The sequence below is a fragment of the Triturus cristatus genome, chromosome 4_1 (genome assembly GCF_964204655.1).
Source record: "Triturus cristatus chromosome 4_1, aTriCri1.1, whole genome shotgun sequence".
NCBI classification, from domain to species: Eukaryota; Metazoa; Chordata; class Amphibia; order Caudata; family Salamandridae; genus Triturus; species Triturus cristatus.
In genome coordinates, this window is record NC_140585.1 from 1,345,533,915 (window position 1) to 1,345,554,674 (window position 20,760).

The 20,760-nt window shown below is 47.3% G+C and overlaps 1 protein-coding gene across 2 annotated transcripts in view; it reads right to left on the reverse strand.

Moving 5' to 3' along the window:
* The window catches only part of ATF6 (activating transcription factor 6), a 740,128-nt gene that overhangs the window by 336,433 nt on the left and 382,935 nt on the right, over positions 1 to 20,760 (reverse strand). For both annotated transcript variants that reach the window (XM_085654834.1, XM_085654835.1), the window contains one exon: positions 20,065 to 20,190. In XM_085654834.1, the coding sequence (XP_085510960.1) occupies positions 20,065 to 20,190 (126 nt within the window). The remainder of the gene's footprint in view (positions 1 to 20,064; positions 20,191 to 20,760) is intronic.

Sequence of the window (20,760 nt, forward strand, 5' to 3'; positions counted from 1 at the left end):
ACATCGATGGGTTAAATAACAGCACCTTCCTAGCATCCCATAATACCTACTTTGTATGTGGAAATAAAGGTTATTACCGTTTGCCGGCTGGGTGGTCTGGGGTATGCTATGTATCATTCCTATTACCTCCTGTATTTTTAGCACCCGCGTCATATCATAAGGATTTAAAACTGTTGAATAATGTGACTGTAAATAGATATAAACGTACTCTATCAATTGACGAGGTGGATCAAACAGATACCAGTTTGCAACAGTATATTGATTTTAACTTAGGATTGTTCTTTTTTGTTGGAGCCGCTTTGAATAGTAGGAAGATCCGAAGATTAACGAGAGTGGTAGAAGCTGTGACTAATCAGACTGCTGCTGCTCTTGGGAATCTTACGGAAGAATTACAAATTACTAGGATTGTTGCATTACAGAATCGTATGGTATTGGATGTAATGCTAGCTGATCGAGGAGGAGCCTGTAAAATTATTGGAAGTAGCTGCTGCGTGTTCATCCCTGATCATACGCCATCCGTTTATAACGCCATTAACAAGCTGCATAAAATAGCAGCTGAAATCCACACAGAAAACGGCACTTGGTCCTTTTCTGGATGGTTTTGGGCGTTGGTTACTGCCTGGGGTTGGAAGGTTCTAACTGGTCTCTGTATTATTGTAGCAATTCTGTTCCTTTTCTGTATGTGTATTCAATGTGGACCATTGTGCTGTTCCGTATGCATTTCATTCTGCATTCCAGATAAGAAAGCTATTGCCGATGTTGCCCGCCAGAAGGGTCTAGCTAAAGAGGTTAAAGGAATGATGATAATTGATGTATACGATGATTATTCTTGGAAACCAGATGTCTTCAGTAAATGCTGAAAGGGTCGTCTGTTGTAAATTAAAGCAGAATGTGATTAAGCATTTACTGAAAACATTAATGCTTCCCTTTTATCGTGTTTTCCTCATTATGTTGGCCGAAGTCCGGACTCCATTTTGTATTGACATGCTGCCACGTGTTCACCACGAGGAGAGTCCGACCTCTGTGTTAGTTGCTCTTGTAATCTGCCTAGCAACAGTTTATAAATAGCTCTCTCTCGTCCGTCTGGCGCATGCCCAGACTTGACCACATCTGTTATAATTAGCTTTGCTTGACCATGTGTTTTCGCGGGTCCAAGGAGTGTGTTAGCTCCGCCCATGTATTGATTCAGTATCGAGAATGACCATAAATGGTAATGTTCTTCGGCCTCATGTTGTATCCACCCACTTATGAGCCCCTCTGTTGTGTATAAAAGGGGACAATGTACGCAAGTTCTGTGTGCTACTCCTTGCAATACTGAAGAGTGTTGTGTGGATTGTAGGACCACCCTTAAGGGTTAATAAACGTTGTTTTTGTACTTTGCAGTTTCCGTGCCAACTTCCTTATAGATTTCGTTACAGAAGAGCGAACCCTTGTCTCTTGCGGGCCTAGCTGGGGCTTGTATTCATCACGTCCAATCCAAGAGTGGCTCAAGAATCTGGTCGCCCTAAACTGCCCCATCTTCCTATCCGACTCAGTTAAGTCTCTAGGCATCACCCTTGACAAGAACTTATCTTTGGAGGCCCACATCAAAAACTCTGCAAAAAGTTCTCTTTTCTCTCTAAAACACCTCAAGAAATTGAAAACTTTTCTTCCCCATGATGACCGCAAGACAGTAGTCCAATCCCTAGTTCTCTCTAAAATCGACTACGGGAACGGCATCCTAACAGGGACTCCAAAAGCTCACCTAGCCCCTCTAAAGGCAGTGTTGAACATGGCCGCTCGACTCGTATCTGGAGTAAAAAGATATGATCACATCACTCCAGCTCTCAACTCCCTCAACTGGCTTCCCATGGAAGGGAGGTGTATTTACAAACTGGCCTGCATCACACACAAAGCCCTTCACTCTCCGGCCCCTAACTACCTGAACAACAAACTGGTAAGAGCAGGTCAATCCAGATCGCTGTGAAGCTCCAACTCACTCCTTCTTATTCATCCGAAACTGAAAAAGAAAACCACACAATACCGATCGTTCTCTGGCAACGCTCCCAGGATGTGGAATGCTCTCCCTAGAGTCCTCAGATGCAACCCCTCCTTCTCCTGTTTCAAAAGGGACCTGAAAATCCATCTTCTTAACAAATACTTTCCTGACGAACGTCAACTAACCTAGACTTTAATATCAGAGTTTACTCCTCTCTCTTGACATTCAAGGATAGTTGGCTACCGGACTGTGTTAACCACCTTATCTTCCATGCTGTATTTTTGTTATCCCTGGTTTTTGCTTCCTTACTGCCTACTATGTAATGCAATTTCCGTCTGTTTTTCTGTACAGTATGTATGTAAAGCGCTCTGATACCTACGGGTCAAGCTAGCGCTATATAAAACTTTTAAAATAAAAAATAAATAAAAAAAAAAAAGGTCGCGATGCACGTCTAGGGATGTGAACAGACCGTTCCCATGTAAAGAAAAAGCAAGCAGTTTTACTTGTAATAACAGCTACCTGTAGTGTCGTGTGCAAAAGCAGCAAAGTGGCAAGATGGCGTTTTACATCTAAAGCGCTTATGCTAACATAGCAATGTGTGTAAATAAAATCACGTCTCCACTACACCCTCCCTTGATTGGACCGCGAACAGAATAGGGAAGCAATGTAGGAACACAGAGTTCAAGTTCGAGCGAGACAGAACCAAGTTCATGTATTGCCAAGCCATATAATTGGTAGTGAAAGTTCGAAAAATTTGTTGGTAAAAAAGAAGAAAACTTTTTTTTAACATGTCTCAGGGGCTGTATACAGCCCAATGTGGAGTAAAACAAGCATTTACAATGCAATGGTCTCGGCATTGGTAAAGTTAGAGCTATTGGCATTGCTCATGACATTATTTTTGTTTAAAGTTTTCAAACATTTAAAGAAACGGCATTGTTATTTACAATGTCAATAGCTTAATCACTCTAATGCGAGACCTATTGCATTTGCACCCACACACAGAGCCACCTACACACACACTGATTAAGCTATTGGCACTGTAAATAACAATGCCGTTTCTCTACATGTTTTAAAAACAAAAACATAAACAAAAATAATGTCATGAGCAATGCCAATAGCTCGAACTTTAACAATGCCGAGACCGTTGCATTGTAAATGCTTTTTTTTCTTCTCTGGGTAAGAAGGAAAAGAGAGTCCTGTTACTTCTCTGCCGCCCGTCCTCGAACGCCAGGAACGCCGAGCTTTATTTATAGGCGATGGTAATTATTTAAAAAAAAAAAAAAAAAGTAGGGGAACGGAATCCCTGGAATTGAAGAAGTAGGGGTACGCCGTTCCCTGCCGTTCCCCCCCACTTCGACCACTGGGTGTAAATAACATATTCACTCTTATTAAAGTGTAAGGTGTAGGGAAATCAGATTAATGTTTTGGTTTTGAGATATGTGACTGACCAGCCTCAATAAGAACAGACATACACTAAGGAGGATTTCACACAATCAAAGGCGAGCATTCATCTCGCGGACACGGATCGGGATTTAAAGGTTTTAAAAAAAAACATAGGCCTCCGAGCACAAACATTTGTGATAAAATGTCGGTTACTCCCTTCCCAGTTGCGCAGCCAATTTTCAATGGACGATAATTAGAGATATTTTGAGGAAAACGACGTGCATCTCACGAAGAACGTTTACAAGCCACTGAGGTGAGTGGGAGGAAATAGCATGAAACGAATGGGGGCCAGGTTTCCAAAATGTTGGGGCCATGACAGGTGGCAAACCCAAAACTCAATCCCTCAATTCCCGCCTGCTCGTTTTTTTTTGCTCACTGTCGCCGTCCCCAAGAAGGGGGCTTTGGTGTGTGGAACATACGTGCGGTGTCACCAGGGGATGCGGTGTCACCAGGGGATACAAGAGGCGCGGAGAGCGGGCGCGACCCGACCCTACCGCACGAGCAGGAAAGTGGCAGCCTCCTGAGGTAGGGCAGAGGGAGGGAGGGGCGTGACTGGGGACTCGGAGGACAGCTGATCTCTTGCATGTCAACAGTGCCGAATATACATTAGGCGCGGTCCGTGTGTTTTGCTTTCACAGTTCCAAATGTGCGTGTAATCAGTACACGCGTACCCCATCCAGATGTGTCAACTGGAGCCATGTCACGAGGGTGGTTTCCAGTCCTGATGTTTCAGCCAACTGCGCTAAGTATCCTGGGAAAGGTAGGCCCCCAGACCAATAATTGGGAAACAGGGCAGGGCTGGAAATCAGAAGAAGCCCTGTCAAAAATGTTCAAGCAAGCCCGGCTGCCTTTATTTTTATTTTTATCCCTCTCTACCCCAACAAACCGCCCCTCCCCAATGTCTCTACGGTGCCTGTTGCAATAAACCCCGAGGAGGTGGAGAGTGATTTTTAACGCACTGCAGCAGATGGAGTAGTTTCTTTTCTGTAACTCCAGTTCTGTAGTAGGGGTATCTCTGTTATAGTCATAATCTAGTGAATAGTCCCGCCCATGTGCGTGGACCCCGGAGCAATAAAAAATAATCTCTAAAGGTGACAAATCATGCAGACCTGCATACACCTTTAAGAGAGAATTTAATTTAAAGATAGATAATGCAGCCTATACCCACAGGCTACACTGTCCAGTACTTCAACTAGAATTCCACCAACATCCACAAACAGCACTGCCTGTCCAGCTTTTCTCCACATAGGAAAAAACCCTGCCTCTACCAGCAAAAGCCTCTGGAATGATAGAGAGGAAGGAGTGGACAGACAAGCCCCATAGGCTGCCATTATGTGGCTTAGAACAGGATACTGTGCCTTTAAGAAAACTTTCCAGATTTCCAGAACTTTCCCCAGTATCCCAGAATGCCCAGCAGGTCCCATTTACTTTCAGTTCTTTTTGAAGGCGTAGCACGCCAGACCTGTAGCATTCTACATATGAATAATTATCTCTCCACCGGGGAGGAGGGCGGGCGCTTATGACTATAACAGAGATACCCCTACTACAGAACTGGAGTTACAGAAAAGAAACTACTCCTTCTGTAGTAGGGGATCTCTGTGTATAGTCATAATCTAGGGAATAGCATGGCAAGCCCATCCCCACACAACAACAGCGGTGGAGAACAACAAGACAAAGCCACTACTGTGCGAACAAATTTCGCAGCGAAGCCTGCCCAACCTGAGCATCTGCCCTGGCATCAGAGTCCAGACAGTAATGCGCAGCAAAGGTATGGACCGACTTCCAAGTGGCCGCCTTGCAGATTTCCGCAATAGGAACATTACGCAGCAAAGCCGTCGTGGCAGCTTTGCCCCTGGTGGAATGAGCCTTAGGTTTACCCCCTAAGGTCTTGTTAGCCTTTTGATAACACAATTCTATGCAGGACACAATCCACCGAGAAATGGACTGCTTAGAGGTCGCAAGACCAGTCCTGACTGATCCATAATTAATAAACAATTGGTCAGACCTACGAATATCCTTGGTCTTATCCAGATAAAATTTCAACACCCTCCGAACATCCAGGGAATGGAGAGACCTTTCCGCTGTCGAAGAGGGATTCTGAAAGAACGTAGGTAAAGTTATGGTCTTGTTGACATGAAAGTCAGAGATCACCTTAGGAAGAAATTTAGGGTGAGTACGCATCACAACCTCTTCCACTTGTAAACATAGGATGTCCTAGTGGAAGGTAGTTTAGACTCCTTCAGTATGTCCATACAATCGTCTGGTAGATTCAGATGGTCATATTGCACTATTTCAGGAGCCATGCCGCCAAACTCAAAGACGAGAGGTTGGGGTGCACCATCCGCCCCCGAACTTCGTGAGAAGGTCCGGCCTGCAAGGCAACCGCATGTGAGGAAGGAGAGACCGGTGAAGTAGGTCCGTGAACCACCACTGCCTGGGCCACTCCGGGGCGATCAGGATCATCCGCGCCCTGGACTGGGACAGCTTGATGAGCACTGCCGGAATCAGGGGAATGGGTGGAAAAGCGTACAGAAAGCTGTTCGACCAATCGATCCATAGCGCATTCCCCAGCGTCCCCCTCTGGTAGTACCTGGATGCGAAGTCTCGGAATTTGCTGTTTTCGGCGGTGGCGAACAGATCTACGTCTGGAGTCCCCCACCTTGCGAAGACTTCTCCTAGTACTTCGTCGTTTATGACCCATTCGTGGTTTTCCTGAATCAGCCTGCTCAAGGCGTCCGCCTGAGCATTCTGCACCCCTGGCAGATGCGTGGCCGTAATCGTCAGTCCTCTTGCCAGCAGCCAGTGCCAGATCGCCTGCGCCTCCTGCGACGGAATGCGCAATCTCGACCCCCCCCCCCCCCCTGCTTGTTGAGGTAATACATCGTGGTTGTATTGTCCGTCTGTATCAGCAGCGAGTTGGTCTGGAAGAACGGAAGGAAGGCCTTCAGTGCCAGGAAGACAGATCTGAGTTCCAGGAAATTGATGTGGTACGTCGATTCCAAAGGAGACCACTTTCCTTGAATCTGGAAGTCCCCGGAATGCGCTCCCCAGCCCTGGAGAGACGCATCCGTCACGACACTCGTCGTGGGAATGTCCTTGCGGAAGGGAACCCCCTTGAGGAGGTTTTCCGCCGAACACCACCACTTCAGAGACTGAAGAGCATGCAGCGACAGTCGTATCTTGTCGTCCCAAGAGCCTGTCCTCTGATCCCACTGATCCTCCAAGCACTCCTGCGGTGGTCTCATGCAAAGCCGTGCGTGAGGAAGATACAGGAGGCCATTGATCCCAGTAGAGAAGACACCTTCCTCACGGTCGTCGATGGAGCAGTCCTGAGCCTTCCGAAGGAGTGATAACCGTCTCTCCTCCGAAGGAGACACGCTTGCTGACCGCGTATCGATGGAGGCTCCCAGGTACTGTATGCACTGGACCGGAGTCGGGACCGATTTGGACATGTTGACGTGTAACCCCAGCTTGTGCAAGAGAGCGCACGTCCATCGGAAGTAATCTTGCGCTTCCGAGAAGGATGAAGCCTTGATCAGCCAATCGTCCAGATATGGGTAGACAAACACCTTGTTCCTTCGCAGATGTGCCGCCACCACCGCCATGCACTTCGAGAAGGTCCTGGGCGCAGACTTTAGCCCGAATGGCAGTACTGTGTATTGATAGTGATTGGCGCCAACTTGGAATCGCAGGAACTTCCTGTGCTTCCGTGCTATGGGCACATGGAAGTACGCATCCTGTAGATCTATGGCACAGAGCCAGTCTCCCCGTTGCAGCTGAGGGTAAATCTGGTGCAACGATAGCATGCGAAACTTCTCTCTGCGTATCCATTTGTTTGCCTGTCGCAAATCCAGAATGGGCCTGAACTCGTTCTTGTCCTTCTTGCGAACGAGGAAGAACCGAGAGTACAGACCTCTTCCCCTTTGAGACAGAGGTACCTCTTCTACCGCCTTTTTTCTCAACAAGAGGTCTTCCTCCGCCTGGAGCTCTCTCAGCTGGAACTGAGAGCTGACCGGCGGAATCGCTGGCGGCGGGCTGATAAACCGAAGACTGTATCCATTGCAAACAATATTCAGCACCCACTTGTCCTGAGTAATTTTTCTCCACTCTGCCGGAAAAAGTTGAATGCTTCCCCCCACTGGAGTGGGTAACGGTTGAGGGGGAAGTAGCCGCTCAGGGCCGAGACCCGGCCGGGCCCTTGGAAGTGGTAGCCGCCTGCTGCCCTCCTCTACCCCTCTGGCGTTTCTGGAAGGGCTTCCGGAACTGCTGCTGTTGGTGCTGCTGCTGTCCCGAACCCTGCCCACGCCCTCTGCCGAAGACCCGAACCGCCTCTGGAACGGGCGCTTCTTCTTCTCGGCCTTCTCCAACCCGACGGCCGTCAGGGTTTCCGCCTCCGCCTTCATGCGGGCCATCTCATCATCCGCATGTTTTCCGAACAGGGTTTCCCCCGAGAAGGGCAGGTTGGCCACTCTGTGCTGCGCCTCCGGTTTGAGGGACGTCAGGCGCAGCCACGAATGCCGCCTCTGGTGGACGCCATGACAGTAGGCGTGGGCGGCCAACAAGGAGACATCCGCCGCCGCGCCGATCACCTGATTAGAAACCAGCATGCCTTCGTGCACTGTTTCCAAGAAGTCCTCCTTCCTGTCCCGGGGCAGCAGGTCCGCATACTGCTGCAGGGACTCCCACAGGGCCCGGTCGTAACGGCCTAACAAAGCCCCTGCACTCGCCGCCTTCATGGTGGTGGCGGCGGTCCCACACACCTTCCTGCCCGCAGAATCCAGCCAGCGGCTTTCTTTGTCAGGCGGGACCGTCGATGAAGGGGCAGTCGCATGTTGTTTCCTCGCCGCCGTCACGATGACTGAATCCGGCTTCGGGTCCACCCTCAAAAAGGTAGGGTCCGACTCCGGGGCCCTATACTTTTTCATGAGCCTGGAGGGGGCGGCCTTCGTCACCGCGGGAGTGAGGAACAGCTCCAACGCGGGTTCCACCAGTCCTGGTACAAGGGGCAGTAGAGGGCGAGACAGATGTTTCTTATGAAGCGTCTCGAATATCACGGACGTCGTGTGTGTTGGAACCGTCACCGTGATACCCAACTTTGCTGCCCCTCTCAACAGCACCTCTTGGAAAGAGACCAAATCGTCCACCGGAGACACCCTAGTCCCCGGCGAGTCCGACAGCGTCGGGGAAAAGTCTCTGGTCGAGGATCGCGTGTGCGACCTGGACCTGTGCCTCCTACGGCGTCGTCCTGAGTCCGACGATGACCATCCATGGCTCCGTGATCTTCTCCTCCTGAGAGAGCGGGAGCGCGACCTCTTCGGCTTCGGTCTGTCCGCCGGTCTAGCCGGTCCCGGCGACCGCGGGCGTCGCGGCTTCGGAGTCCCCTGCGGCGGAGTCGGGTACCTCGGAAGGGAAACCGACCACGGGGGAACCGCCAGCAGCCCCAATGGAGTGCGTGGTAACGACCGAGGTGGGGGCGGCGGAGGCAGTGGCTGCGGATGCGGAGGCGGTGGTGGCGGTGGTGGTGTTGGCGGTGGAGGCGGAGTCGGAGGTGGTGGGGGAGGAGGCGGTGACGTAGGCATCCGAGGAGGCGTATACACCACAGAGTACACCGATCCCGATGACTCTCTCTTCCTCGACGGCGACCTTCGTCTCGACGGCGACCTTCGTCTCGACGGCGATCTTCGTGACTTCGAGCGTCTCGACGTCGATCGTCTCCTCCTCACCGACGGCGAACGGCGATCTCCCCTCGACGGCGAGCGCCGACGCTGGGTCCGATCTCGACGCCGACTGCTAGACGGCGACGGCGTCGTAGATGCCGATGTAGTCGACGGCGGCCTGTTCAGGTCCCTCGACGTCGACCGTCGACGCCGCTTCTCCCCGGAGCCCTGTGGAGACGGCGAACAGATGGTAGTCATCCTCCTCGACGCCGCCGTCGACGCCCTCGACGTCGACGGGGAGAGGGGATGCTTACTGGTCTTCCTGCCCCTGGGGAGCCCCCCAGAGGCCTCAGTATGGGCCAACTCAGCCCCTCCAGACTCACCTGGTGCCTTCAGCCTTCTCTCCTCCAGGACTTGAAGCCTGATCTTCATTCTGTCCCTCAGGGTCCTGGCTGAGAACGAGTGGCAGATATCACAGACTTCAGGCACGTGGGACTGGGGAAGGCAACCTATACACACCTCGTGTGGATCTGTTTTAGCCTTCTTTCTACCACATTCCGGGCACTTGTCGAACAAGCCAGGCATGTTGACAGTACCAGCCACAAAGCACTTGAAAAAGTGACAAAAAATTGCAAAAACTACAATAAACCCTTGAAAAGGGGAGAGCTCAATGCTCCAGGGTCCTGCTAGCAGGAGCCGGAAAAAAGAACTGAAAGTAAATGGGACCTGCTGGGCATTCTGGGATACTGGGGAAAGTTCTGGAAATCTGGAAAGTTTTCTTAAAGGCACAGTATCCTGTTCTAAGCCACATAATGGCAGCCTATGGGGCTTGTCTGTCCACTCCTTCCTCTCTATCATTCCAGAGGCTTTTGCTGGTAGAGGCAGGGTTGTTTCCCATGTGGAGAAAAGCTGGACAGGCAGTGCTGTTTGTGGATGTTGGTGGAATTCTAGTTGAAGTACTGGACAGTGTAGCCTGTGGGTATAGGCTGCATTATCTGTCTTTAAATTAAATTCTCTCTTAAAGGTGTATGCAGGTCTGCATGATTTGTCACCTTTAGAGATTATTTTTTATTGCTCCGGGGTCCACGCACATGGGCGGGACTATTCACTAGATTATGACTATAACAGAGATCCCCTACTACAGAATTGAGCCTTCCTAAAACTGTTTCGAATGACTCCAGCCACCGGGGAAATGCCCGATGGGTTAAATAGGCAATCAAGCAGCTGTTGGGACATAAAACTTCAAGTCCCAGCATGCTTAACGTCGTAGGATTAATAAAAATCACCCGACTGGCTAAACTTCACTTGTGTCATGGGGGAAGTTGACTGCATTGCAAACATCGTAACCCCTCCCGCTCCCACCATCCAACCTGGTGGATACATTTCAAGGCAAATGTTAAACTGGGCGACAGTTACTTGCTCACAGCTTCACGCAGTTGACCACTTTAAATTAGCGCAAATAACGGAACACCATCCCCGTTGCAGTGTCGTAGCATTCTCCCGTGCTCCATGGCCGCTCAGCTCACACAGGCAGCCGGAGGGTTGGCGGCGCCCCCTCAGCACCACGCTGGCATGCTGCTGCCGTCCGCCTCTGGTAGGGAATGAGGGATAGCAGAGAGACATGGACTGTTTTTATATAATTATGTATTTGCAAGATGTGCAAAGTATCCGCATTCTGCTTTTGTAGACAGTCTGTAATTTGAAAGAAACTCTTGGTCAGATGTACATATTATCCTGGACGTAGATTGTCACTCCTGTGCGTTCCGAGCTGTAGACCAAAGCAAGCTACCTTTATGTTGACTCTGTTACTCCTACTCCAAGACTCTCTGGTACAACATGTTGCCTGCCATGCTGCTGCCGTCCGCCTCCGATTGCCGACCACTTAAAGAAATCAGTCCCAGCGCCGCCGCCTTTCTCCGAGGTCAAGCAGAAATGCCTCGGAGAAACGCAGCGGCGGTTTCGGATTCGGGGGCGTGTTTTTCTTTTTCTCTCCTCTTGCCATTGGCTGGAGGAGAGAAAAACACGCCCATCGAAAAGTAGCGAAAAAACACGCCCCCGAATCCGAAAAGGACGGGGCCTGTTCGGAGAGACAATCCTCTTCTCCAATGGCTGGCCAGCATTCAAGACACCAGCCAATGGAGAAGAGGAGAGAAGAGGGGCGGGTTCAAGCCCCTCTTCTCCAAATCATTAAATCTCGGACCGAGACGGCGCAAGCGCAGCCTTCGAGCCGAGACCTAAAAAGAAAAGTAAAACAATCTGGATTAGGATGTGCAAAAGATGGACAACTGCCAATTTAATCCATCAACTTGTAGGCACAATAAGTGGCAACTGCCTCCAAGAGGAAGTCATTATATTGTTCAGTAAAAGTCAGCCATCCAGTCAAGTAAAGTAAAGGAACATACATGTTCGATAATGGGAGCCTGAACTGGAAGCGGAAGGTCAAAGCGCTTTGATGCTTTCTCCATGATATCATGGAATCCTCCTATATCTTGCGGCGGAGAGTGCGCGGGTGTTGGAGATGTCGACGGTGTAGTTGGGAGAATATATTGGTCCCATTCATCGACGACCTGCTTATCTTGAAGGAGTTCTCCTTCTTCCAGTTGATCGGCGTCACTGTCTTCCAAGTCATCTCTGATTGTCATAATCGGTGGAGATCGTTTCTTCTGAGTGGAAGTTTTGGGAGAAGAATGAGGTGGTCGTACCTGTGTCGGATTCTCCACCGGCTGTGGCGCTTGAGAGTTTTCGTCTGGGAAACGCCTATAGTAGTCGTTTATCATCAGCCGCAAGTCAGTCACCAAGGAGACCGGTATGGAAATAGAGTCCTCTCTAGAAGTTTGTGGAGGCTCCTCTTCTTCCTCGTAGTCATAAGACTGCTGAAAAGATTCATATCTCCGTGAATCTCTCGGAGGGCGATCCTGAAATGAGAAGACTTCTTGAACCTCATGAAACTCTTCCTCATCCGTTTCCTGACTCTTAATGCGAAGCTGAGAGGGACTATAAGCTACTCCTGAAGACTCTTCATCCTCTGACTGCAAGTCTAGTAGATTTGAAGGCGGAAGCGGAGAAACTTTTGTCCATGATGTAAAATCTGTAGACTTAGTGTGCTTCGTCGACGAGCCCGTCGACGACGCCATAGACTTCAATGTTATTTTCTTGACTTTAGGAGATTTAAAGGCTCCCGTCGACGGGGCTTCCGTCGGCGGAGATCTCGTCGACGGGGACAACTGTATTATCGTCGACACCATAGTCGTCGACGACGAAGTCTTCGTCGACGAAGGTAATGCGGCCGTCAACGGGATCGCCAACGGGCTTTTCTTCGACGAGGTTTTAGTCGCCGTCGATGCCGCTGTCGTCGTCGATATGGTGGTCGTCGACGGTTTCAAAGCAATAACAGCCGATGACGGGCTGATTTTCGTCGACGGGGCTGAGGAAACTGCTCTTGACTCTTTAGATTATTTAAGAGGAGTATGAGGTAATGAAGACGCAGGGGCCCCTTTGTCTTTTGTCTTCTGCTTCTTCAGCGCTGAAATATCTTCCGAAGTTGAAGATTTTCTCTTCTTTGAAGACTTGGATTCCTCCTCAGTCAGATTCTGAAGTGACCTTCTTTATCTGAAGCCACAGCAGAAGACGTGCCTCCCTGTCACGTGGGGTTTTCGCAGAAAAGGTTCTGCAATGCTTACAGTCTTTAGGCACATGTTTTGGGTGCAAGCAATATAAGCAGTCCTTATGTGGGTCCTCAGAAAACAATCTAGGCTTTCCACAGGATCTGCAGGGCCTGAAAAGCCTCTTTTTAGAGCTTTCAGCCATACTGAACCAGAAAAAATGAAGCACAGTACCTTAAACCAGCAAAGAGAAGTACATTTTAGCTGAACCAGAGGTCAAAAGTTCACACAGGAACAAAACTGAGCAAGGCTCAGGGAGACTCCTCCTCACACGAAGGCGGTTGGAAATCTGAGGCAGGAAGGCTCTGCTGGGGAGTGTGAGGGCAGGGCTAGCAGCCGATTGGCTGAGTCTTGGACCACATAATGATGAGATTTGGTTACCAAATAAGATGATTCCCTATGGGATTTTGCTATGCAGTTTTTCTTATACTGCTGTGGTCATTCTGTTACCGTGAGACTCCCACCATGACGACGGGGAAGATACAAGCATGTGAATCTATGAAAGTTTCAATACTGGAGAATGATTGCTTCTGCCCTATTCCCTATTCCCTCTCCCCTCTACTCTATTGCTACTTTTTCCTACTGTTTACACCTTTCTCTGCCTCATTTCCGATGTTTTTCTTATTCTATGCAATCTGCATCTACGCTTAGGTTACTTGTGTAGTTCGCTTATGTCAAGTGCTCTGTTCCCTTCGGGTCTAGAGCTTCCTAAGTATGCCCTTATCCAAAGCACTCCTACTTCCCTTGTTGAGGACAGATCCAGCATCTTTGCCCTGGAATCTAAGAGACCCCTCTGTGAGAGTCCACAGTGATAAGGGTGTCACACATAGTGGAGGATGGGGGTTGATCCCCTTTGCACTGGGAACCGTATCCTACCCTGCCGGACGTCGGAGATTTTACTCACGCTGGGTCTTCTAACACCTCCCCCCACCTCTTCCCTCCTTCCTCCTTCAGTCTTCTGAGTGTGCCCATGACCATATATGCCCTGGAGTCTCAGCGTTGCCCGCTGAGAGTGTCCACTGCATCAAGGGAAGCACACTTAACAGAGGATTGTGAATGATCCCTTCTCCGTGGGGAGCAGTCTCCCACCTAACCTGATGTCAGACACAGTTACCTCCGTGTCTCCACGCCGTGTCTGCTACCCCCTCCCCCCACCTCTTCCCTCTGTCATTTTCTGCCTACCTTCCCCCTATTCCTTTCACCTCTCCCCTAATTTTGGCTCCCCCTGCCTGCTTTATTTTTCCTTATGCCTATGCTTCGATTAATACCCTCCCCGTTACCCTTTTACATTACCCCCTTACCGTTCTACACGCCTTGAACCAACGGATGTAACCTGTAACGGATGTACCTTTTGCAACTATTGTGTAATTTTGTAACCTATGTAACTCGCCTCGTGTAAAGCGCTCTGATACCTACGGGTCTAGCCAGCGCTATATAAAACTCAAGTAAATAAATAAATGTGGAAAAGTGTGACAACTTTCAAGAGGAATGCTGCCTTAGTCCATAGCACTACGTATCTGATAAAAAAGGTGGTGTGCAGTTGCTGGACAGAGTGCTTGCAGATCACTCATGTGACAAACTGAAGAATGGTGCTAGGCATGTTCTCAGTTACCTGAAATCTGCTATGAAGGCCAGAGCTTGACTTGATTAAACGTCAGTAACGGCTATGGTCCATGTCATTCATATGATATTAATACCTCAGGTTTTGAACTAACATGGACTCTTTGGAAGGCAATTTATTTGTGATATTTTGTGCAATCATTTTATGAATTTTTTATGTATTGAGCACTTTTATGGTTTTATATGCTGAAGCAGAATAAAGTTGTTTGATGATGATGACAAACTGACCTGATCCCTATAAGAATCCCTTTCTTAAGGGTTAGGAACAAACACTGCATTGGCTCAAATGGAGTGCTTATCGGAAATGTGAGAGCCAAATGCAGATCCCATTGGGGTATCACAAAAGCTTTTGGCTGAGAAATGTGGGTCTGTCATTAGAAAATTCATCACAACAGGTACTTTAAACAGAGAAGGCTGATCAGGTTACTGTAAAAAGTGGATAAGGCTGACAAATAACACTAAACTGTGGCCACCGCAAGAGCTTTTTGGGTTAATGAAAAAGAAAAGAAGGACGTCGGATTACTGGCCTTGCAAGGGCTAGACATGCCTAGAAAACATACTTCTTCTCCTAGTGTCCTGTTTACATGGTTTTGGTGGAGGGCCACGTGGCTGCCAGAATGGCATTCATTTTTTCAGGCAGGAGGTCAGAAGCAATCCTCAAAAAAAGTGAACCACAATATCTACGTTCCAAAGGTTCATAGAAGATTTTCTTGAAGATCCTCATCCACATGTTTACCACCAACAGGGTATATTATCTCCGTTGGGGTGATGTTGTGGGTAGCACCCCCCTAAGGTCTCTTTCACTTGAGTGTCCCGTTCTCCAAGTGACAAACTATCCTCCTACCCAGAGGAGAACTGTCTAAGGAAAAACTGTGGTAACGTGATTGTTTAAAATGATCTCCGATCCCAGGGAAGATATTTATTAGGAAAAATTATAAAATGGGATAGGGATAAGACTAAAAGAAAGGGCGATGTTGTGAGGAAGAATTACTGATTCTACAAATCTGGTGATAGGGGCGACATGTTTCAGGCGCATATATCGAAGGCTTTCATCAGGACCAGGTGAGATGGATTACCTTCATCTTTGAGGCAACCCCTGTAAGTCCAATAACTCAATAATACCTTATCCAGGTTGCAGTGACCCTCTGGACGCACAAATGTTGGAGGCACAAACTGTAGCCTTGTAGTTAGATTGAGTAATGCCTTATGGGGTTGTGGAGGGCCCAAAATGGTCCATTCACATTTGTGAGAAGGCTGTGTGGTGTCATTCTTGGTGTCTCTCCCATTCTGAATACAAGGTCAAAAGCAGCCAATTGATGCTGATCTATCTCCAGAATGGAGGTTTAGTTTTACAAGCGCAGGTGTAGGAATCTGTCCTGCTGCTGCAACAGAAATTTCTCTGGAAGAGGCAGCTGGAAAAGAGACAGGTGCTAATGGCCAGAAATTCTGGGTACCACATTCTTCTGGCCCAATCTGGAGTCCCAAAGATGACTTTGGCTGGAACGTTCCTGATGTTTTTCAGAACCTTTGGCAGAAAAAGTAGAGGAGGGAAGGTGTGCAGAAGTCTCAAGCTCTACTCCAACTGAAAGGTATCTCCATGGGAGAACTGCCTTGAGAACTCCAAAGTGCAAAGGTTTGGAGACCGCCGTTCTCTGTGGTTGCAAAAAAACAGATTTAAGGATCTCCCTAATGACAGAAAATGCCCTGTGCCAGCTCAGAAAGTAGTCGCCAGCTAAACAACACCGGTTGACTAAGTCTGCCCTGGAATTTAAAAATCCTGCCAGATTTTGTTCGACCATGGAGATACCCTGACAACTCAACCACTTCCAGAGGCGTAGAGCCTCTTGGCACAGGCTCCACAACCTCACCCAAACCCTGCTTGTTTCAGTACCACTTGGCGGTGATATTGTCTATACAAATCTATACTTGATTCCCCTTGATGGACAGGGAGAAAGCCTTTAGAGTCAGATCGCCTGTAATTCTAACAGGTTGATGTGGCGGGCAGGTTTCCACCGGAGACCAGAGTACTATGATCTCCATCTCTCCCAAGTGCCCTCCCGAAACCCAGCAAGATGGCTCCATCATGACCATTAGCTGTAGGTAGGAAAGGATGAGGTCAGTCGCCGGTCCAATTGTGGTCCAACAACCAACACTGCAGATCTTTTGCAGTCTCCTGTGATACCAGGATGGAATTCAACAGCTTCTCTTGGTGCTAAGTTCACTGAGACTTCATATCCCACTGCAGAGTCCGTATTTTCCACCTGGCATGGTCACTAGCAGGATGGAGGAGGCCAAGAAGCCTCACAACCATTCTCACTGAGACCTAGGTCAAGGGTTGTAACATTGGGATCATAGTCTGAATATCCTGGACTCCATGAGGCAGAGGAAATGCTAAAACAGAATTATGCCTAGGATCTCTCCTATGAAGGGGATCTTCTGTGAATTAGTCGGGTGTGACCTCGCCACGTTAATGGAAAATCCAAGGAATGTCAACATCATCAAAGACCACTGTCCTCTTCTCACTACTGTCTAGGTGACCTTCCCAGTCCAGAGATGTTGTGGCCATCACTACTAAAATCGGGATGAGGCAAAGTAAATAGTCTGATGAAGGTTAGGTTGACATTTGCCATCCTCCTCTGAAGGTCCAGAGCCACTTCGTCAAACTGCATATGCTCACTTTGTAAATCTCCCCACACCAGAATGGATTAACTCTTTGAAATTGCACCTCTGGTCAGGAAAAAACTGAGCTGCATATATCGGCCATCCCTATGCATTGACGAAAGTTCATTCATAAATCTTTTTTGTGCTCTCAGATGCAGAGTGTGACTTGCAAATTGAGACATAAGAGAGCATACAAAATCTAAATTGGAATCTAATTAACTTTTAAAAGTACACTACACAGAATTAGGAGCATGGTGGGAGGTGGCAAATATGTGGCTAGGCTAGCCAACAGAAAAAGTTTAACCAAAACATCAGCAACTTATTCTTCTGATGGATACACCTAGGGTTTCTCGTAAGGGCCCGGACATGCGAACAGGCATGAGCAGGATGTACGAAGATATGAGCCAAAGAAGCTTCATGGACCCTATGGCCGGAACAAACAGTTTCGCCTGAATTATTGGGCCCATAACCTTAATGTTGTGGATTAATTGTAGAAGCAGTAGGGTCTTCAAAACTGCTGTGTCCAGGATGGCTATTGCAAGGGAATCCTCTGCATAGGGCAAAGATGGGAATATATTTTCTTGTTATCAACAGTTGCCTGCAGGTGGGTAGCAACTACCTGAGGCATTTTACAGCCAGTCAAGAATGTATGGCAATACATATATCCCAGACTTACAAAAGTTGCCTGCAACCACCAACATTACTTTTGTCAACACCTGAGGGGCTCTGATAAGGCAGAAGGGCAGGACAGTGAATTGAAAATGTTCTGGTCCGATCACATAGCAGAAATACCATCTGTGAGACTGTTGGATCACCAAATGGAAGTACACGTCCTTGAAGTACATGTCCTGCAAGGCCAAGTACACCATCCAGTCGTCTGAGTCCAAGGCAAACCGGTCCTGAGCTTTTCTTTTTCATAAGAAAGTTGTTCAACAACCTGAGGCCCAATATCAGTCTCGAGTCCCATCCTTCTTGGGGGCCACAAAGTATCCAAATAGCATCCCATAACCCTATTCACCTCAGGCACCACCTTGATTGAGAGTTTGGCTATCAACAAAAGCACTTCACAGGAGAGACTGTTGTCATGATCCCCAGGGTCGGTGTAAAAACTGGAAGAAGGGGTGGAGAACTAGTCAAGAAAGGGAGGGTGCAACAAAGCTAAAACGTTCGTCTGAAGCTTCATACTGACCTCAAATGGCTATTTGAGGGGAGCTATAGCCGAGTGAATGATGCAGCGTCAAGCGAGGAGGAAGACTCCAACCTTGGAACTGGATATCAATACTTGTGCCCACAGCCAAGGTAAAACAATAAGTTGTGACCGGGCCACAATATATATTTCTCTGCATCCTAGCCATCCTGCACTGTCTTAGGTCAAGGAGTTACAGGATTCTTCATGCAGAGGAGCAGACAAAATCCCATTCACCTAGTAAAAGAGGGCATAAGTGAGGCAACCTATTAGGAACATATCATTCAATGAATGAAGCACAAGGCAAGTATATTTACTTTGATTCGCTGTGAAGTACTGGAGTGGGAAAAGAATACAAATTGACTGCTTGCAGAGGGTTGAATAATAAGGCAAGCGGGGCAGTTTCTTCAGTTAAAGGCCAAAAGTGTGAATTCAATTCACCCTCTGGTGAAGGGTTCAAGCCACTAGCTGTCCACACCCTCATCTATGTCTTTATTATGGGGGATATGCTCAAGGCCTTGAAGATCACCCAAACTCCTATAATACTTTAGATGTGAGACACCAAAGACAAAAGTTGCGAGGATCCGTGACCAACGTTTGCATACAACCAGTGTGACATGGCTTAAACTCGGTCATCCTGTGGAAGATATTACTGCATAATTGAAAAACTTTGGAAAAAAATTTTCAAAAGGGATTGTAAACCAGTAGAAAACGAGCTCCAGGCCCACATTAAAGGTAAATGAAAACAGGAAGTAATGCCAGCATGCAGGGGAGGAGTCTACATTCAGCTCAGTGTCATCATGTCCAGAAGTGCGACAAAGTCACAACGGGCCTGGATGGCACCACCTGCTGGCCTGCAGGAGCTATCAGAAATGTTTCCGGATCCATACTGATAGGTGTGAAAATTCACAAGGTAGGAAAACTGTGGTCAGAGGAAACGAAGAATACAGTTTTAGGTAGTTGAAGTGCATTACTAAATCAAACTGGGATTGAATCAGTGCACTTCGGATACACTCTCTACGAGGAAAAGACCAGAAAAGGAAAATGACACATGACCAACAAGTAATAACAAGATATTGAAACTGTTCTGGAGTTCAAAAGAGAGATTCAGATCTACCACAATCCCTAAAAAAAGAAGGCACAGGCCTAAAGACTAGAACTAAAGGATTAAAGCAAGAACCTGGTTTTCCTTTGAAGTAAACAATTTTGAAAATTGAAAACAATTCCTTTTGGCAAGGATTACATTTGAAACACAGTTCGTCCATCCTAAAAAGATGACTTCTAAAGCAACAGGTAGATTATTTAGACCTTCATCAGAATGCCTATGGAAGTTAAGCAAAGTTTGGGTGTTATCCATATTCCTAAGTATATTATTGAGTCGTTCTGTACCAGAAGATCCCATTGTCTTCAGTAGAGATTATTAAATAGTGGTGAAAATCTCTAAGTACTCCCCTCTTCAGAGGTAGAGTGAAGTTCAATGAAGCAAGGACCACACTAAAACGTTTTAGTTGACAAATTAAAAATTGAACCCACACACCAACCAATAGCACATACACTCCCACTAAGTCAGAAATGCATTTAATTTGAGATCATGTATGAATAGACTTTCCCCGAGATGTGCCCATTTGCCGTCTATTTCTCAGAGTGGTGACTAATTTCTTTTACCCCTCAATTTTGTTCTGTAGTAATTTCTTCATCCAAAATATCGATCATTATGAAGGTTTGTGATGCAATTAATTGTATGTGAAAATCATACAGCACCAACGCTCTCCCTTTTCAATATGCAATTGGAAAATATGCAAAGAGAATATCATTCCCTTATAAAATACGTCAAGGAGAATAAACTTCCTTACTAACCTGCGGGACTCCGTTCTATTAACCTGTGGCTGGCAAGTGTGCGGCTGAGGAGAAATATAGAGAAGTGCTTCTTCTTTTAACACCATTAAAGCTTTGCCATTAGAGAAAGAATGTTCATATTCAGACCTGGTATAAGGAACACAAATATACCATTATGTAAATGGAAGAACATCTTAAGACTCTTATTGCCAGTGCTTTTACAATGGAGAATCAACAACACATTTCAAATAAATTTGCACTTTTTCCAAGATTGCAGCAGTTGATGACATTTCACGTGAGCCTTCGGACATAATGAGATGTAGCTAATAAACTGAACAACGAGGAAGTTATTAGAGTATTGAGAATTATAGACTTAAATTCAGAAAACCAAATAATAGCAGACCACATTATCCTATATCATAAATCACTGTTTTCAGTCATGCGCATATATGAACATAAAAAGAAAATTGTGAATGCAAGTTGTTGTACTCCAATGAACAATTGGCATACATGGACTGATCTTGGATACAACTAATACTTATTTAAAAAGCGTAAATGTAGGAAATTTTATGTATGAGTTACACACTCACCTACCAAGGAGGAAAATAAATTATACAAATTAAACACATAAAATTCTACAGAACTACACAATTCAAATAATTTTAAACCTTGCAGCATTCCCCAAAAATTTAAAGATGAGTGCCTCCAAGTAATGCA